This window comes from Patiria miniata, unplaced genomic scaffold (genome assembly GCF_015706575.1).
Source record: "Patiria miniata isolate m_02_andy unplaced genomic scaffold, ASM1570657v1 HiC_scaffold_7, whole genome shotgun sequence".
NCBI lineage: Eukaryota > Metazoa > Echinodermata > Asteroidea > Valvatida > Asterinidae > Patiria > Patiria miniata.
In genome coordinates, this window is record NW_024037074.1 from 41687408 (window position 1) to 41705682 (window position 18275).

The following is an 18275-nucleotide window of genomic DNA, read 5'->3' on the forward strand; positions in this document are numbered from 1 at the left end:
CATGTATCATATGCATATTCATGTATATCATTAATCACGGCTGTGATTGGTCCAAATATCATGGGGTGAAGCTGAATGGATCAGTCCATTACTGTCAGGGTTACACTTTTTCCAATCTTTACAGCAGTTTGTGTATGATGAATTCGTTTGAGGGTTAACTTCAGGAGCAGTTTACTTCCCATAAGATGTGTAGCAGAAATTGACACTGTCCATTTTCTAGTGTTCACAGTGGAGTTGAATCCAAAAGTTCTTCCTATATGCCCTGTGCAAGAGAGTTTGAGATCCACTCAAACAGCCAAACTACGCTCTGCACGAATCGGTGAACAGCGTACTACATTGGAAAACACACCAATGTAGGCACATGAATGCCCATGCTGTATAGCTATCACAGTTCATGTATCTCTGACAGAGGGTCCCAGTGGGCATGTAGCTCGTGTTTGATTGGGAAAAAGAAGAAAATCCCTTGGTAAAATTTCTTCCCGCTCTTAAAATTTGATCCACTGGTGCAAGTGGAAGTAACTTTGACCGATTACCTATGAAGTAAGACTGAACATTTCATTAACAAAACAGTGAAAAAATAATTCATATTCAGTCTGACAAAAAAGAAAAATGTCTTTTATTTTTTGTAAAGATTTTAACAGGAAAATATATTTTGATTTTGGCATTGACTGTTTCTTTGTAATGTGGTCGTAAGATCCAGTTATATCATGCAAAAATGTTAGTTACTTCTCACTGTAGATGAGACTGTGAGACTTCAGATAGTATATTCAGCTTTATTCTTGTACAGATTATATGAAGAAGAGAAATTGTAAATATAATCGTTATTTCCAAAAATAAGCTTGCAGAGAGGAAAAACAACGTATTGGTATTGTAGAAATCATACAGCATCGATGTTGATATTCAAATAATTGTCTCAGATTTAACCAAAAAAAAAAAAAAATTATTTTCAAAGTTAAAGAATTACTGAAGAAACTTGTATATTATAGCAATATATAGGAAAAAGTAAAGGTGTCTGTATTAACACTCTTGTGGTGTATTTTAAATGCAACTGCTGTGAAAGTTCTGTATGTAGAATATATGGATATGGAAAAATGCTCGATGTATATGCAAAATGGGGCCAAGGGACTGCATTATTTGAATTCTCTACAAATGTGTCTTAGATTGTTCACGATTGGTCATTTTTTAATTGATGTTTTGGCATGACTTGATTCTCACTACGTCATTGCCTCTTAAAACATGAGGAGTTTAAATTGAAGCCAAACCAAAGTTTCCACGTCTTGAAGTGATCAAAGACTTTTAAAACCAACTAAAATGATCTAATCAGCCAAAGGTAGATTGTTAACCCTGTAAGAACTAATCAATTGTGCACTGCTGACTCAAAAGTTTCTGGATTGGTGAAGAGAAGTTTTGGTTGTAATTATATACATGAACCATCGAGGATTCAAGTCGTGCCAAAACCACCGAAAGGTAACAACAGTTATCGTCCAACTGTAAAATATTAAAAGTGGTACCTTGAACATTTGAAGAAGGAAAAGAAACAATTATACTTGAAAGTAGAGATGATGATGATAGTTATTTTGTTGTGTGGTTTGATTCCACGTATAATGTTACAGGGGCTCCGTGCGTAAACAAGAGAGGGCGCTGTTGAATGCTTTTTAAGAGCCCAGTAGAGGGGGCATGCTTGTGCGTACTGGTTCACGCGCGTATAAGTACAGTACTAGTTTTATTCTATATGTGAACAAAGCCACAGCATTTTGGCTCGGGCGTTGTCTCCAATGCGTTCCATGTCTCTCCCTGCGGTCTCCCCCAACTCTCTCTATCTGACCATTGAGGGGGTACTTAAGCATGAAGCCCTAAGGTTTACATTTGCAAGTTCAGTTGCTACTCGCTATGAACCAAAGTGTAACTACATTTATTTTTCATGTGAAATGGTTTGCTGATCATCAAGCTGATAGCGTCACCTGATATGGGACTTGATATGCTCAGCACTGAATTTCTGCAAGTTTTTAGTTCATGCAGATATTATTTAAAATAGGAACGTGGATGAAGAACTTGGTTCTTATTTTGTTTGTGAGAGATTATTCAGTTCATTTCCCAGCAAATATCAGAACTTTTTCAGGTGACTGGTTCAGAAAGAAATAATGTAATAGTTAAATATTGATATTACCCAAAAACAAAACAGTACTGTTACTATGTATGTAATTGCTGTAAATGTAACATGTAAAATTACAAGAATAGCTTTATTTGAAAAAAAACGATCATTTTTATTTTGGCCAGTGTGTTAAATAATTTCAGTGTTTTTATTGTAAAATTAGTCAATGAAAATGGCATATGTAATTTGGACTTTATTGAAACTCATTTTATTTGTCTGCAACTCCTAGTTTGTGTGGGTATCTTGTTTCTTTAGATATATTCAAAACTGCAATTTCATTTTTCAGCAGTCTTTCAGATTTGTAGTAAGTTTGCGCACTCGCATTCGAATTAAAAGGTAATATACAACAATTGCTTTTGCTTTAATTTTCAGCAATGGATGGATTTGGGGGTTATAGCAAATATTGTACACCGGCCTGTTAAAAGTTTTGTGTTCATGGATGCTGGAAAAACCAAGGAAAAAAAAATGCTGTTCTTGTAGTCTGGTTCCCTGAACCTACTTCAGACGAAACAGAGCAACTTGTAGACGTCGGGGAATTGTCATGTCAGGGAACCAAACAAGCTTGCTTGCAGCTATTCAAAAATGCGGAGCTGATTGCAAACAAATGTGGACTTACTTAATTAAGTTAGTGAATTGGAGGCAGTATTTGACAAAACAAAATCAGGTTTTCTCCAATGGTCGGCTGACAACAATCCCACATTTCTTGAAAATGACAGCAGACAAGGTGCCATGATTTCACAGGATGCTTGAGACTATCATTCTTGTACAGTCAAGTGAGGTATTTCATAGTAATTTGGTGTTTTTTTAAGTTTGCAAATGTTGTACATTACCTTTTAGATTGACAGTGTCATTTTTGTTTAATTTAGTTGTGCTGATCCCAAACTATGGCAATTTTTGGTAGCAGTTTCAATAGAAGTTTTTAGCATACCCCAAAGTACTGTTAATAGAAGTTCATAGAATTTTCAAGAGTGGAAACAAGTTTTGGTTTTGTCTGTGTAACATGCAGATCCGTAGGCTATAATTTTTTTCAGAATTAATCTGTTAAATGTACTGTTATAAAACAAAAAAAAATGGTTTATGAAAAAAATAATTTATAGTGACAAGTACCTGTATATTTTTATTATGGCGCAATCAAGTAGTCAATTTCATAAAGCCTAAAAAAATGCCATTGATAAATTGTTTTCTTGGATCTTAGTTTCAGTTTACCTTGTCCTTACGGCTTGGCTTTTACAGATTTATAACTTTTATTCAGTGTCTGTATAAACAGTTTGTATCACCGTTACCCTCAGAATTTTTTATATTGTTTCATAGATTGAAAAAAAAAGTATAAGCATAAATACATTGGTTTTCTCTCTTCAATGGCACTTCAGTAATTTTGTTCTGAAGCTGTGTGCAAGCCTAGTCATTTGGGCAAACAAAAAGGCTCTTTGTACCCAGTATGATCTGGTGCCTGTGATAGGATGGCTCACATCATAGTAATCCTTCTGTCTGCATAAGGACACTAGACAATAAAATGGCCGCTTGTTAGAACCTCAGTTGAAGAACATATTTTCTGCTCCGAATACGAGAAGAAAATTCAAATCACACTTGAGAAAATGTATATTTGTAAACTTCTGCTTGACACACCTTGTGCCCAGTAATGATTTCAATGAATTCACTAATTTCACGTGACCATAAAAGATCTTGGTGCTCATGCAAACTGCTACATACATTCCACGTATTGTAAACTTTTCCTAACAAACAATCTGAGGCAAGGAACACACAAGTAGATTTGATTTTCACCACTAAAAGGTAATATTTGAGAAATAAAAGTATGAATAAGAAAGAAGACAAAAAAGTTTCTATTTCTTGTTTTTGTCTTTGTGTTTTCCTTGTATTTTGAAATCCACAACTTTGTGGACTGGCACAATTGGAAGCATGTATGAGTTTGTCAAGCACATTTCTCCCCATAGAAATGTGTGCAACTTTGCGCGGACTGAACATGTGTTTGTTATAACTGGAATTTCATCTGGTTTCAGACTAACAGGAGCAGAATGTACCTAGTCTATTTTTGTCGCCTGTTGTGATTGAATACATGGAAGGGGGCAGGGGGCATGGAAAAGTAAAATATTACATTTGACTTTTACAGATAAAAATGCATTTTCAGAAAAGTTGTGCAACACTCCAAGCAAGAAAGCACTCAGAGTGCAAACCTCCACTAAGGCTGAAAAATTCCCCGGCATATTATCGGTACACCCAAAAGATAAACTTGCATATCCACTGGACTTCCATATTATATTGCACATTTAGAATTTCAAAATTTATCGAAAAATAGCAATGTTGGCCGCTTTCCGCTAATCCGTCCTGGTATGTTGTTCAAGTCGTAATACCCAGTGTTATGCGGCCGCTGTGCAGTCATGCGTATAAGCCGGTAAAGTGCGGCATAATAATCCCGGCTTCAAGGTTTTAATGTGGAGCAAAATTGTTGAATCTGGCCCTATCTCCCAATGGTGAAGAATCCTTTAAAAAAAATCAAGACCCAGACCCAGATCACTTCCAAAATCTAATCGATTTATACTTGTACAAGGACCACCCCTAAAAAAAAAAAAATTCACAAAAACCCGTCCATAACTTTTGGAGTTACCTTGTTAACAGACAAACCAACCAACAAACAAACCAACGCCGATGAAAAATCACTTCCATGGTGGAGGTTATGAATGAGAACTGGTAAAGAATACATGCCTGGGTCACATGACCTCGCATTAGGTTTCTTATCACACTGGTTTATTTACACAGAAAGAAAAGATACTTTTTTTCCCTTGAATTTTTTTGTTTTTGTTTTGCCACAACAGCATTCTGAGCACCATCAGTCTAATGGCATTTAAAGTGCGAGATATTTAAGTCGAAAACTCAACAAATGCACGACTGAATAGATTTCAGAAAGCATCAGAATTGACATAAATTCTGCAAATATTTGATTTAAATTACAGTTCTATTTACAGTTCTATGACCGGACCCGTCATCTTCAAGGCCAAGACCATGTTGATTTGGAAACGACGCTCTAGTTAGAAATCTAATAGACCTTCCAACAAAAACACATAGACCAGGACATCAATAACAGTTGGTTCCAGCGCCTCATAAACCAAGAGAATTACAATTATTTACAATATAACAATGTACAATATAACAGGGGCTCCTATATGGAAGTCTTGCCATGAAAGTCGTTCACAATTTGATTTTCCAACAAAACTGCCAGCAGCCTTGGTTTTATAGAAAGTGTCCGAACCAGTGGTGCGTACATGCCTTCATATGCGATATAACTAGTGGCACCACACTAAATAAACTCACTGTACAATTATACACTTGGTGACCAGATTTCTACAGGTCTAAATAAGCATGAATATCTCACACACACTGATCCATTTAATTGGAAACATTTTTCATGCAATTCTTACAGGTCGAGGGCTATTTCTTGAAGTATTTCTTCAATAGCGAAAGAAGCCACTGCTTCTCATTCATGTCATTCCAAAATACACATTGTGAGCACAAGTTCTGGGCGTCTCTTTAGACCTAAATAAATGAAAAGCAATTAATAGAATGCAATTAATGAAACTTTACAATTATATCAAAGGGCAGACTAATCCCATTGTGGATTTTGAAATCAATACTTTGCAGTAGAATTATCCTTTTTTTGGTTTATTTGCAAAGCTACTTAGCTCCTAACAGGCACAGGAAAGAATCAATTCAGTATCTGACCCAGTTCCCATTTCGAGGATGATCATACGCAGGGCCACTCCAACTGGCCACGCAAACCTGGCTCCGGAAATTGTGACTGGAGTAGTGGTCCATGTATCGGGGGTACTGACTGAAGTAATTGTTGGGACACTGTTGGTTGTAGTCGCTCAGAGCTCTGCGTTGGTAAGTGGTCCTCAGTGGGTATCTGTTGAGCTGTTGGGCCTGCCCTGCATTGGAACTATTGCTACGAGTCACTCTGACGGGTGGTGTTGTGCCCTCATTCGGTGCTCTGGAACGAGTCCTAGGTACCGACTCGGCTTTCTTCCGTTGTTTTGCAGCTGGTGGCGTGTCGGTGCTTTCATCCGCTTTTAGTGCCCGCTTCTTGCCCCCTTTGGGTTTTGGTGAGACTACAGCGTGGGGACAAGATCTGTCCAGAAGAAAAAATTATCAGTTGGAATGGTCAGTCCTTCTGATTAGAAAATCACAGGTGTGTGGAAGAAGGCACACCTGGATTTTTCTAGGCGTGTGTTTTTTCTAGGCGTGTGTTTTTTCTAGGCGTGTGTTTTTTCTAGGTGTGTGATTTTCTAGGTGTGTGATCTGTGGTCCAGGGAAATTCAGGCGTGCAATTATTCACACTTCTCGGGAGGCTTTTAGGTGTGCGATGGTGTGGGGGTGTGATCGCACGCCTCAAATCAGAAGGACTGAATGGTGAATTAGGCAACAAGGGCGCGGGGATCTATTTCTTTTTCTTTATTTTGAATAAGTAGTCTCTTTGAGCAGTTTCCACAAATTTCATTCTATCTAAAACACCATGGAATGCTTCAAATTGTACCTTCAAATTGTACCATGATACTAATTTTACACAGGAACGTATTTGTGCAAACTTTCGTTTTTTGGAATGTTCAAAGACATCCCTTTTTGGTTAAATTTTTTGTTAAGTGCATTTAAAAAGTTCCATGCTTTTCCTGACAACTGAGGGCGCTGTTGCTGTGGTATAAATCAAAGTGCACACTCTTTAGCTTAGGGGTTTTCTGTTCAAATTGTGAACCCAAATATTTGCCCATTGAAAACATTTGTGCAAAAAAGTTTGCCTATTGACCTACTGTCATGTGCCAAAGAACAAGTGACAAAAATCCCCCCCCCAAAAAAATTCACCACAGCAAAAAAAATCTAAAATTCTGGCAACTTTTGGTGCTGATGTAGCTGTATTAAATAAACACTGAATCTTCAGCCTTGAATGACATCACAGTTTTGCTCATGAATACGGCACAGACAGATCCGCTATACAAGCAGACTGGCTCCCAGTCAGTACATTATTGATACTGATTATGGGGAGGGAACCAGCTTATCCTGCAAGAACGGCATTATTGTGAAATGGTAAGGCCCCCCAAAAAAGTCTCTGGTTTCTGGTATGGAGCTTGCCCAAAAAGTGGTGTGGCGACGCGGCTTTTTTTTTTTTTTTTACCTGTTTTTTTTTGCTTTAAATGTCGGCTGATGACTGCAAATGGTGCCCGACTAAACCTAGTGCAGATATATGGTAGTCCGGAGAGGCCACATAAAGCTTATACTCGATCATAACCCCATCTAAAAACACGTTAAAATTGTGCAGCAGCAGGATTCCAGTCAAACCAGTGAGTTTGGCGGTTTTGAGACATCATCTTTTATTGAAAAAAACCCAACTTTTTCATTTTGCTGACGCGCATGGCTACGGCGACGCGCGCGCATACCAGAAACCAGAGACTTTTTTTTTTTGGCCTAAAGTAATTACTTCAATAACTAAACATGAGCTGATTTCTTTGGGAGATGTCTCATTCAACAGTGAATTACTTTTATACTGCTAGAAAAATAGCAGTTTAGAAAAAGAATATATTTTTTAGGGTTTAAATCGAAAATAGCAAGGGGACACAACTTTAAACGGAACAAAAGGTGTATTTTTAATGACTGACTTTTAAAAACCCATTACATGGGCCCTTTAAAGTATTTTAAGAATGCTTAAAAGCTATAGTCCATCATTTGCAGCTATCCAAAAAGTAACTGGCGTAGGGGCCTAATTATTGTTGAAAAACATACTTGGTTGAAAGATAGTAAGGGGACTAAATTCCCTGTGAAATTATTCTTTCTGGCAAGCTGCCATTTTGAAGAAATCAACGAAAGAAGGCCTTTCCAACGGTGCTTCTTAAGACGCACTGTATGAAATTTAAATTAGCAGTTCGTTTTGTTATTCGGCGAAGCGTGCGCAAGCATTGGCACGACACACACGCACATGCGGTTGCTATAATTCGTCGGATCAGTGCGACATCGCGTAGCTGCAATTGGCTCAGTGAGAACGTGTCTCGGACGCTGAATTCAGGCCCAATTCAAAACATGATTCAGCAACTTTTGATTTGAAATTGAGATCATAGAATGCTGTTTTTCTCGGAATATACAGCTGAAGCTGAGCTGAAACTTCATCAGGTTAGTTGTTCAGTACCCTTCTTTAGATTTTGTTGCTTCAAACAAACAAAATGCACAAATTACAAATGATGGACTATATCTTTAACTAAAAGGATGGTTTTGGATAACATGGATACCCACTCAATGTGCTTCTCAACGTCCCACATCCACAGCCCTGCCTTACAGCCATCTAGTGGACACTCGGTCACTCCCAGCTGTCTCTGAATCAGGATATTGTCTTCGGGTATGTCTGGTCTGCATAGAAAGAAATGGTCGGAGAGAAATGGTCAGAAAGAAAAGAAAAGGAAAACCAAAAAAAAGCAATTGTAATTTGTAAAAGGTCAAATACGATTGCCGGACAAATCCTTTCTCTTTGATCTTCTTTCTGTAGGCTCAATGCACGTGTTTGCTTTATATAGGGACCATTGCTTACAAGCTTTGCTTCTTAATGGATCCCTCTGCAGTATCGCTTGTTCGTTAATTGCATCTTTATATATCCATTTATTTATTTATTTATATATTACTTTCTATGATTAACTTTTGTTGGATTAATACTGTGGAAATAAATAAACCTGAACCTGAAAGCGCTATGACAACCATGTATTTAGTTTTACAACTTGTGACTTTTTGACGACTAAGGTATAATGATCACCTCAGGTAACCAATATTTTTCAAGATACAACAAGAAGGCCTATCTAGACAATCATTTTGTAAAATTAAAGCTCAGTCACTTTTCCTGACCATACAAATGTGGTTGTTTTTTTGTCCAAGACTTGTCTATTAATAACCCGTTATCAAGAGGAGGGTATCTCAAGAAGAGGACAGATCAGCTTGTTACCTTTTATTCTTTACGCCTGAAATTCACTTTTCGTTGTAAACCGGTACATAATCTTCAAAATTAGTCAAGGTTTGCCACATTGACTGATCTTTCAATCATGGCAACTCTTTGATATGATTTCTAAGCACTTTGGAGTCATATAATGGACGAATCTTGGGTCCGCAACCAACCTGTCTTCAGGATAGGCGTTCTCCCGTTGGCAGGTGGGACACTTCTTCATGGCCACACGCAGCTTGTCTGTTTGGTCATATAAGCAGTCAGAACAGGTCCTGTGTTGACAACTTGACACCACCATTTTCAGTTTGGGGTCCAGGCAAACTGGACAACTGAACCTGTTGCCAAAAGATGGGAGGAAGATAAGGAATTTGTTACCGCCTATGATTTGTTGAAACCCCAGTAGGGCCTAGGCCTACTTTGTCTTTGACATGTGGAGAAGCCAGTGTGCTTTCTAAAGTATTTTTGTCAAGTCTTTGCCGTGATTTTGGCAACTTTTTGAGGTGGATGTTCGTGAAAATACTGTAGTTTACACTGTAATTTTTGCTTCACAATTTTTCACTAAAACTACCAGTACCTTAAAAATGCACCAAAATCGCTGGTCCCACTAACTGGGGCACTAGAACTCCTTTTTTGACATTTGGGATGTTGGTCTGTCGTACTAGCGTAACTAGCCCAACATCCCAAATATCAAAAAAGGAGTTCTAGCACCCCAGTTAGTGGGACTACAAAATCGCCAAGTTTGGTACCATCAGAAAGCCACATTCATTCTCTGTCCAAATCTTACAACGGAAAACTAAATAAACCAAACTCTCAAGCGAACAACGAATATAACGGCTGTTGTCTGTCATTCAGTTTTGGTCAAAAGTGCACCCGCATGTATGCACTTTTGACCAAAACTGAATAACAGGCAAGAGCCGTACCAGTTGTCAAAATTTGATGCAAGCGATTTATCACAACCCATGATGTCATGCACCACGACACTTTCTTGAACAATGGCTGCAAAAGTCGTCCGAATTCAACTCGAAATTACAAGATAACTAGACCTCTGAAGGTGCCGGATTTCACGTTTTGTTGATATTATATTATTAAGCAGTTGTAGACGGCATTGTGCGAGTATAAAGTGACAAAATAATTGCGATTTGGAATTACTGTTCGGCTTCTCTAGCAACGGACTTTCCGTCCAAATACCACATGTGGGATTTGTGACAGTTAATTATTGGTCACAGACCGAGTTGGTTACGGGCCGAGTTGGTTACGGGCCGAGTTGGTCACGGACCGAGTTGGTCACGGACCGAGTTGGTTACGGACCAAGTTGACTCGGACCGAGTTGGTCACGGACCGAGTTGACGTGAAAGTGAAACCAAATTTTCCTTCAAATTGCACGTAGGCCTATAGCTTGAGTGACTCCAGCTGACATGCTCATATTCATTCACATGTGAATGAATATGAGCATGTCAGCTGGAGTCACTCAAGCTAGTAGGCCTAGGCCCCTACCCCCTAAGTTTAAAATTAAATAGCATCAATTAAACAAGCATTTTTTCCTCTTCATTTTGGTGAGTTTTCTTTGACTTTCGAGCAGTATTTATACTAGAAATCTATTAATATAGGCTACTAGAAAAGATTTAAGATGACAATTTTAGTGTGGTGTCAGATAAAGGCGAAAAATTGCCCTACCGCTGGACTCGCTACTTATATAAACTGACGTCCAAAACTATGCAAACGTAACACAGCGAAAAATTCCCCATTGGCCGTGTAACACGGATGGGAATGGGGGCGTGGGCGACAAGCGCGGCGCTCATTGGTGGACATGCCCGGCCGGGCCCGTGACGTCACAGAAACCACATGTCAGGGATTCGTTTACGCACGCACGCACGGCCTGTGCAGGCACGTACGGCCGGTGCATTCCGAGCCGCGGAGAACTTCGCACTGTCGAGCGGGCTGACCTGCTGACTTCCCGCAAGTTTATCACGAAATAGATTACGGATTTTATTTAAACAATTGTCATTTCCAAGGCGTGTTGATAGTCGCAAATTGAAGTATTTTAAGTAAGGGAAGTCCTCCTTTCATCCCAGGAAATTCTGGTTAAAATAGGAGCATTTTTAAACTATATTTTCTAACCCTTAGTTGTCTAAAATATACAAAGAAATGACTCGGGATACAAATTCAGAGACATCAGAGACTCGTTTTTAATAGAAAAGTTTGGCCTATGTTCATTTTATTATACGCATGTTCGTAATACCTCATATTTTGTGTATTACAACTTGGTTGTTTTTGGTTAGTATACAATTCACTTGGAAAAATAGTGGAAGATCTCTTGACCCAAACACTCAAGTTATACATTTAAATCTAAAGATTGTTTATAAACTTTTTTCACAATAGTGCTTTCCTTGCTGTCCATTCCCAAGGGCTTTATTTTTACCAAGTGCATTATTGTAATTGTAAATTTTAGCTTTTTTCAATAAACATTCAACCCGTTTTCTATGTGTATAGCATTGTTCTTGTGGTTTCGACCGGTACCTGAATAATTAGGCCTAAGACTGAAATTTAACCTACATGTACAACACGTAAACAGCAATGTGACTTCCCTCCTCAATAAACAGCCCCCTTCACACCCCACTCAGCTCAGCAGGATTAAGGGAAACAATGGCAGGTTCAAACCTAATTAAGATAAGGCTTAACCCATTGCATAGCCTCCAAGACGTTTTCTCTCGAATAACGGTAAGTTTTGAATTACTTGTATTAGTTTGTGTAGTCATGTAAGCTCTTCTCTTTGAATTGTTATGCTACCGTCAAAATGGGGAGCGATAAAGACAGTTTGAAATAAAAACTTCATGTCGCACGATATTAAAATATTTTTTTGTTAAAATTGGGTGGGGAAAACTATTCATTAATAACGGCAATGTATTAAAATGTTGTCGCTGTCACAGGAGGCACGCTTCCACCTCTTCATGGTGCTGCAATTTCAGGTGACGTATGTAGAAACTCTGGACCGAAAGACGACACCACGACAAGGGTAGACACTTCCCGCCAACCTGAAAAAAAATGAAAATCCATAAAATAATTGGTATGGTAAAGGGTTTGAAGGTACAGGTCGCCGATGATGGTTAAAAAGCAATTAAGGGTCTATTAATGTTTTAATTTGTATAACGCTTCCTTAATTTACATCTCTTTATCTGTCCTTAATAAACTTTAAAAAGTGAACAATATTCAGGAATTCCAAATTCCTAAAAAAAAATCTTAAAGAATCCAGAAATCAGAAAAAAAAGACAAAAAGTTCCTAAATTAAATCAGGAAATCCTGACCCCAAACAATTCCAAAAGTTTTTACAAGAAAAAATCCTGTCAAAAATGCCTGAAATCAGGAAAAATCCACACAAAAATTCTTGAAATCCTGACAAATCGCACGCCTGGATTATCAAATCTGAATCAGTATTAAATCTGAATCTTGCATTTTCATCGCTTGCACGAATGTCAATTTACATTCAACAAACCGCACGTGCATGTACCGCGCCCGCGCCGCCTAGATAGACTGTACGCATCGCGGTCAGGTCGTATATGTGTAACGGCCACGCACGATTTGACGTACGACGTACGCATCAACGTCGTCGTCGCCATGCATATTGACGTGGCGCACTCAATACACTCAACCCCCACACACAAAACACGTTGCATATGATTTTCCAATGATTAACGAACACCTTCAGCCAGTGGCGCGGTTTCACACTAAAATCGCAACAAAAATATGACCTACCAAAATTCAAATACCACCAAGGAATCCGCGAGTTGTTGCGCCTCAGGTTGACACCAAAGAAATGGAATATAAGGTCGAAGGAAACCACGAATTCATACGATTTTGGTACCATTCGAAAGATCGTCGTGAACTCTGTCGAAGTGGAAACGACTCGAGGTACAGACGTGAAGCATGTGCGCATGCGCAACAGTTTTATTCATGAAAACTGCCTTTTATGGTCAGTATGATGACGTCATATAATGAGATCGCTGTGACGCCCTCTCGCGGCCGTTCCGTGCCAATTCATGTAGGGTATTTTTCGCTGTGCGTAAAGCCTACCAAAACCATGATAAAACAGATGCCTAACGTTACCTTTTTTCAAAATTGTGTTGAGCATCTGTCAGCTCCTCAGTACTGCTATTTACTGGTGGTTGGTGATCCATCTGTAGCCTAGAAAAATTATAGGTTTACCTCGAAAAATTAAACCCCAAATTGCCAAAATAAAAATGTTCTTTCTCAAGCTTGGCGGCGAGTTGTCATGTGATGCAAAACGGCATCCTGATTGGTAGATACATGCGTAACCTATAATCTTGTATGAACAAAGTCTTGCATTCATAAAACAGTCGTCAACGTTAGCTGCGACGTTGAGGGCGCATTTAAAGGGCTTTTTGCGCCAACGAAAAACCCCGCGAAATCAATGCGGAAGTTGGAGGTGAGTACGCGAGCACACGTACGTCTTATGCGCTTGGAAGATGATTACATAATAAAATCGAGCTCCGTAAGCGTTAGGACACCTCCATGAATAGACATTTAATGCTACCATTTTCTTTGGCCATCAGTACAGTGAAAACCCAAGGGAAAGATTCCCATATCTGGCCATCACTAATTTTCCACTTCAGTGACGTATCAGCCGGCATCAGAAAGTGATAATATGTCCTCAAACAAAAGTCAAATTTAGCAGGGAAAATATTGAAGTATTTACTGAGAAAACACTTGAAAATTTTCAGACCAGTGTCATAGGGTTTGTGCATAGAGTGGCAAGGGATGGCAAGATATGGGAATCTTTATCTGATGGTGTCAATAAAAATAAGATTGAGTTGGCATGAACAAAACGTTGTCGTAAACGTTGGTACCTTGATCCTGTCTTAACTTATTCTTTAACATGGGGCTTGCGGTCGCTGCCGAAGTAAATTGAGCGTGATTGCTGGGGAGTAATAAATAACCGTCTGATATTTTCTACACAAACCCCCGGTGTAGGGGGTTTTGCATTGACATTTTTAGATACCAACTTTCAGCAATCATGTGGTTTGTTTACTTAGTTGTATTCCTTCTTCGACGTATAATATGCAGTGTGTGCTGCCTAGTCAACTAAACCATATCAAATCCCTATTTCAGAACCCCTGAAGGCCTGATCTACAGTACCGTACGTAGACCTTTCTTTTGTTTGTAAACATATGAGCACCATTTCGTATGGGCTGCTACAACTTCAAGGGCATAATATTCAGCCGTAGTTGGCCAAATATTGCATTCAAACAATCTCATTACGTAAGAAAGAGGCATGTTCATTATTTAATATTTGGAAGAATGTTGTAAGCTGATGCCACTTTTTTCTTTATATATCATCTCAATGAAGGTCAGTCATTGCAAAAATGATAAGATATGAAATATGGGACTGAGAAACATTTCCAATTTTGTTAGGAAATACTTTTAAAAAAGTTCTTGACTCCATAAACTTTGTACACACCCGCTGAAGTGGCATCAGGTTGCAACATTCTTTCTGCATTTGTTTATTTTGTATGTTCAACAATCCATTGTTATGTTTAAAAAAATTAATAACTACATATATTTTTTTTGAAATGTTGACCTTCCAAATTCCGTAGTTTGCCAACGTGTGGTCTCAATGATGGAAGCATCATCTCAAGATCCATCCTCTGCCTCATCTGCATCATCAGAATGGGTTACCATAGCAACTGAAAATGAGCTGAGGGAGAAAGGACGAAAGACTGCACTTGTGTCTGGCAGAAAAATTACAGTGTTCTGTCGAGATGGGGGGTTTTATGCATTGGACTTTCACTGTTACCGTGAGTCAAACAGAATCTTGATTATCTGATTGGTACTTAAAGTTTGAGAAATCCTGTGATATCTGACCCTTCGAAACTTAAATTGTGCAAAAATGAGGGTCAGATATGTGATCTGCCTTTTCCCCAGTATTATCTAGTGATGTGACTAAGGTAAAAGAAAAGAGACATGGGGAACGGTGCCCCAAAGCTCCCCCAGCCCCCCCCCCCCCACAAAGCCCCCACCATGCAACCCCTTCCCCAAGCCCAACCCCCTTCAAGCCTCCCCTTTCCCCCCACCCCTTCCCCCCCTCCCCCTCCGTCCTGCAATTTGGACCCCTGTTACGTAAATGCTATTATCTGTTCTTGTTGGCTGCTCTTCGTCCAGAAATAAATGAGCTCCATTTTCATCACAAGTTGGTTATTTTATTTCACTTCACAGATGCCGGTGGACCTCTGGATGTTGGAAACATAGAGGTTTGTATCTTGCTAACTATTAGTTTGTTTTAATCACTAGCTGGGCAGAGTCATATACTAATGTATTACTTTGACCTCAATCTGCATGTTGACCCCAAGTGGGCGTGGTAAACCTCGGTGAAGCAATTTCGCCACATTTTACATCATCAACGTTATGTTTTACGTAAGAGCAATTCGATTGGGAGTGCTTTCTTAGAGATGTTTTCTATTGAAAGGCTGAAAGAAAGAAATTTGCCAAATAAGCAAAACAAAACAAATAAATCATTATTTTGCTTGTGCCAACTGTAGCATAGGACCTGCATACACTGGATTCCATTAACCGTTGCATTTTGTGTACACTCTTTAGAAGGTCTTTTACAAAAAAAGTGACACACATAAAATAGACAGCTTAGGATATTTTAATATATAGGATGAAAGAACAATTCGTAAAGTGAAATTTGTAAAAATGTTTAGGTTTTCATTGTCAAGTTATTCTTTTCACCATCAACTTCGTTTTGTGTTAAAAAAAAAAAAAAAACACCCTTTAGGCCAAAAAAAAAAAATAAGTCGGTCTCTGGTCAGCGCGCGCGTCGATTTTAATCATGCGCATGGATCTTTTTTTTTTCCAAAATGTTCTGCGGTAGCTCCAATAGGGCCCTCTATTGCCGCACCTCCTCAATTTTTTTTTTACCAAAGAGCACCAAGGAATGGGAAGTTGCACCAAGGCAAATGATCGAAAGCACCAAGGCAAATTATGGAGGACACCAATGTACATGAGGACACCAAAAAAGCAAAATAGTACCCACCTTGTCTGTACAATCCAAGCTTGAAAAACAAAAAAAAAGAGGCCCCCCCCCCAAAAAAAAGCCGCGTGGCCGCATCAATTCCGGAACTTCGGTCTGACCAGAGACCGAATATTTTTTTTTTAAGTCAGACATTTCCTTAAATTTGTGTTTTTTATAAACATTTATATTTCAACCCATTTTTGTTATGCCCCTTGCCCAGAACTTTTAGCCTAGAAATGCACATGGTTCTGGATTAAGACATGTTTGAATTAGAACTGATAAGTTTTAGTTATGACTTTACTTCTGTTAAAACTGAAATGATGATTGTATAACTTGTTGAATCCTTATTTAGGATATTAACGGAGTCAGCTGTGTTGTGTGTCCGTGGCACAAATACAAGATTAGCCTAGCAACTGGGGAAGGCTTTTATCAGGCAGTTGGTAAGAGATTTTGTTGTATTTATTTAACAAGGCTGTTATTTTTGAGACCCTCTGCTAAATTCCCAGGCCTTAATTACCTTTTTTAGAATAGTCCAGAGGTTTTTCAGAGATTTCCTAGTTTATGGAATAGCCACTAGCACACAATTGTCTATGATATTTGCGCAGATTTAGCCATTAATTATGGAAAAACAGACTGCATCTTGACCTCCAGATTCTGACCATTCAGGCGCCTTCTATTGGCACTTTCAGGCCTTCGGTAACCTGTTGTTGTATTACAAAACTATGGCAGCCAATGGACCAATCAACAGCTTAGGCCGATTTCTGCTCAAAATGATGTCACAATTGCTAAAGTAGGCTCCAATTGGCTGGCTCGCGGGGTTGCATAGAATTTGCATGCTCGGATATCAGACGTTCGTAGTGTGTCTCTGCACACGTAAATGTCAAATCGTCAGACTAAGGTTTTCCTTCAGTTCAAAAAAATACTGATGTTCTTGACAATTTAAGTCGCATATTTTCTTTGGGGGTCGTTATGTTCTTGAAAACCATGTAACCATTGAACAAGGTTAGATGATGTCCCAAGCAGAAATCAGTGCTTAGCAAAGTTTGTTTTGTTTTGGTTAGCATATTGGCAGTTCTCGTGATCAGTCCTGTTATCATCTCCGATCCTGTCACAGATCCACAGAATCCAAGACAGGCTCCATGCTGGAGGTCAAAGGGCGTGAAACAACGAACCCACAGCGTGGAGGTCAGAGATGGTACGGTCTACGTAAAGCTGTCCACGTCCAGTGCAAAGCACGAATCTGACTTCTATTACTCGAAGGAATACCAGCAATTGATGGGCTTAAACGAGGAAGTCTCTTAATGAAGGGAGGATCCAGATTTTTTTTTATTGAGGGTTTTAGGGGGTACTTAAGATTTTTAAATAAGGTATTAGTTAATAAAGGGAATTTTTTTATTGTTTAAAATAATTTGGGTTAAGGTCTGGATCCTACCGGAAGTGTTCATTTACTTTGTAAGACTAAAGTTTTAGTCTGTGGTATATATTTTTTTAAATTTAATATTATTAAATTAATATAATTATATATTATAAAAAGATGTAAATATGAAATAGTATTAAAGCATACTAGCACGTCACATACAAAAGTTCCATTCACGGTTAATAGAACTTCCATTGCATGGTCAGACTTTTCAGGCCTTGTATAAAACAAGTGGTGAATGTTTCACATTCGTGCAATGGTAAGAATAATTTCATTCGGCGACAGATTCACTTGGCTTGCCTCGTGGAATGGAACATTCCATCTGTCACCTCATGAAATTATTCTTACTATTGCACTCATAAATATTACATTTGTATTTGAATATGATTATCAAGGATTGACCAATCAGGATGAAGGCTTCAAGTTTGGTCGAAGTTAATGTACATGTATATGGGGTGCTGTGGTCCAATGTTTACTGTGTTCGACTTGTGTGCCGTGGTGCATGGGTTTGAATCCTGACGGGGAACATGGTGCTTGTGCTCTTGAGCAAGGCACTTTACCATTATTGCTTCGTCCTTCGGATGGGACGTAAAGCCGTCGGTCCCCTGTGTTGTGTAATGCACGTTAAAGAACCCAGTAACACTTATCGCTATTAAGAGAAGGGGTTTACCCCGGTGTTTCTGGCAGTGGCTGCAAT

The 18275-nt window shown here is 38.8% G+C and overlaps 2 protein-coding genes across 5 annotated transcripts; one reads left to right on the top strand and one right to left on the bottom strand.

Moving 5' to 3' along the window:
• Window positions 1–4545: 4545 nt before the first annotated feature.
• LOC119718747 lies at window positions 4546–13433 on the bottom strand. Its single transcript, XM_038188149.1, has 4 exons — window positions 13236–13433; window positions 9308–9469; window positions 8441–8554; window positions 4546–6293 (listed from the first exon to the last, which is right to left on the bottom strand). The coding sequence occupies exons 1-4, from the start codon at window positions 13304–13306 to the stop codon at window positions 5876–5878; spliced, it is 765 nt and encodes a 254-aa protein (XP_038044077.1). The 5' UTR covers window positions 13307–13433; the 3' UTR covers window positions 4546–5875.
• A 52-nt stretch (window positions 13434–13485) lies between these two features.
• On the top strand, window positions 13486–17870 carry LOC119718748 (Rieske domain-containing protein-like). Of its 4 annotated transcripts, XM_038188153.1 has the most exons (6): window positions 13486–13575; window positions 14259–14286; window positions 14744–14944; window positions 15363–15397; window positions 16514–16601; window positions 17276–17870. In XM_038188153.1, the coding sequence occupies exons 3-6, from the start codon at window positions 14764–14766 to the stop codon at window positions 17461–17463; spliced, it is 492 nt and encodes a 163-aa protein (XP_038044081.1). In that variant the 5' UTR covers window positions 13486–13575; window positions 14259–14286; window positions 14744–14763; the 3' UTR covers window positions 17464–17870. The 4 variants fall into 4 exon arrangements, with proteins under 4 accessions (XP_038044081.1, XP_038044079.1, XP_038044080.1 ...); XM_038188151.1 differs by lacking the exon at window positions 14259–14286; XM_038188152.1 differs by lacking the exon at window positions 14259–14286 and having other exon boundaries at window positions 13556–13641.
• The last annotated feature ends 405 nt before the right edge of the window (window positions 17871–18275 follow it).

Excerpts from the sequence above, each read along its gene's own strand:
- LOC119718747 (XM_038188149.1), bottom strand. The coding sequence starts at position 13,306 with ATGGATCACCAACCACCAGTAAATAGCAGTACTGAGGAGCTGACAGAT. Across the intron at positions 9,470-13,235 it reads CAACACAATTTTGAAAAAAG|GTTCAGTTGTCCAGTTTGCC; the intron begins GTAACGTTAGGC and ends TTTTGGCAACAG. Across the intron at positions 8,555-9,307 it reads AACGCCTATCCTGAAGACAG|ACCAGACATACCCGAAGACA; the intron begins GTTGGTTGCGGA and ends CTTTCTATGCAG.
- LOC119718748 (XM_038188153.1), top strand. The coding sequence starts at position 14,764 with ATGATGGAAGCATCATCTCAAGATCCATCCTCTGCCTCATCTGCATCA. Across the intron at positions 14,945-15,362 it reads ATTGGACTTTCACTGTTACC|ATGCCGGTGGACCTCTGGAT; the intron begins GTGAGTCAAACA and ends TTCACTTCACAG. Across the intron at positions 15,398-16,513 it reads TGGATGTTGGAAACATAGAG|GATATTAACGGAGTCAGCTG; the intron begins GTTTGTATCTTG and ends ATCCTTATTTAG.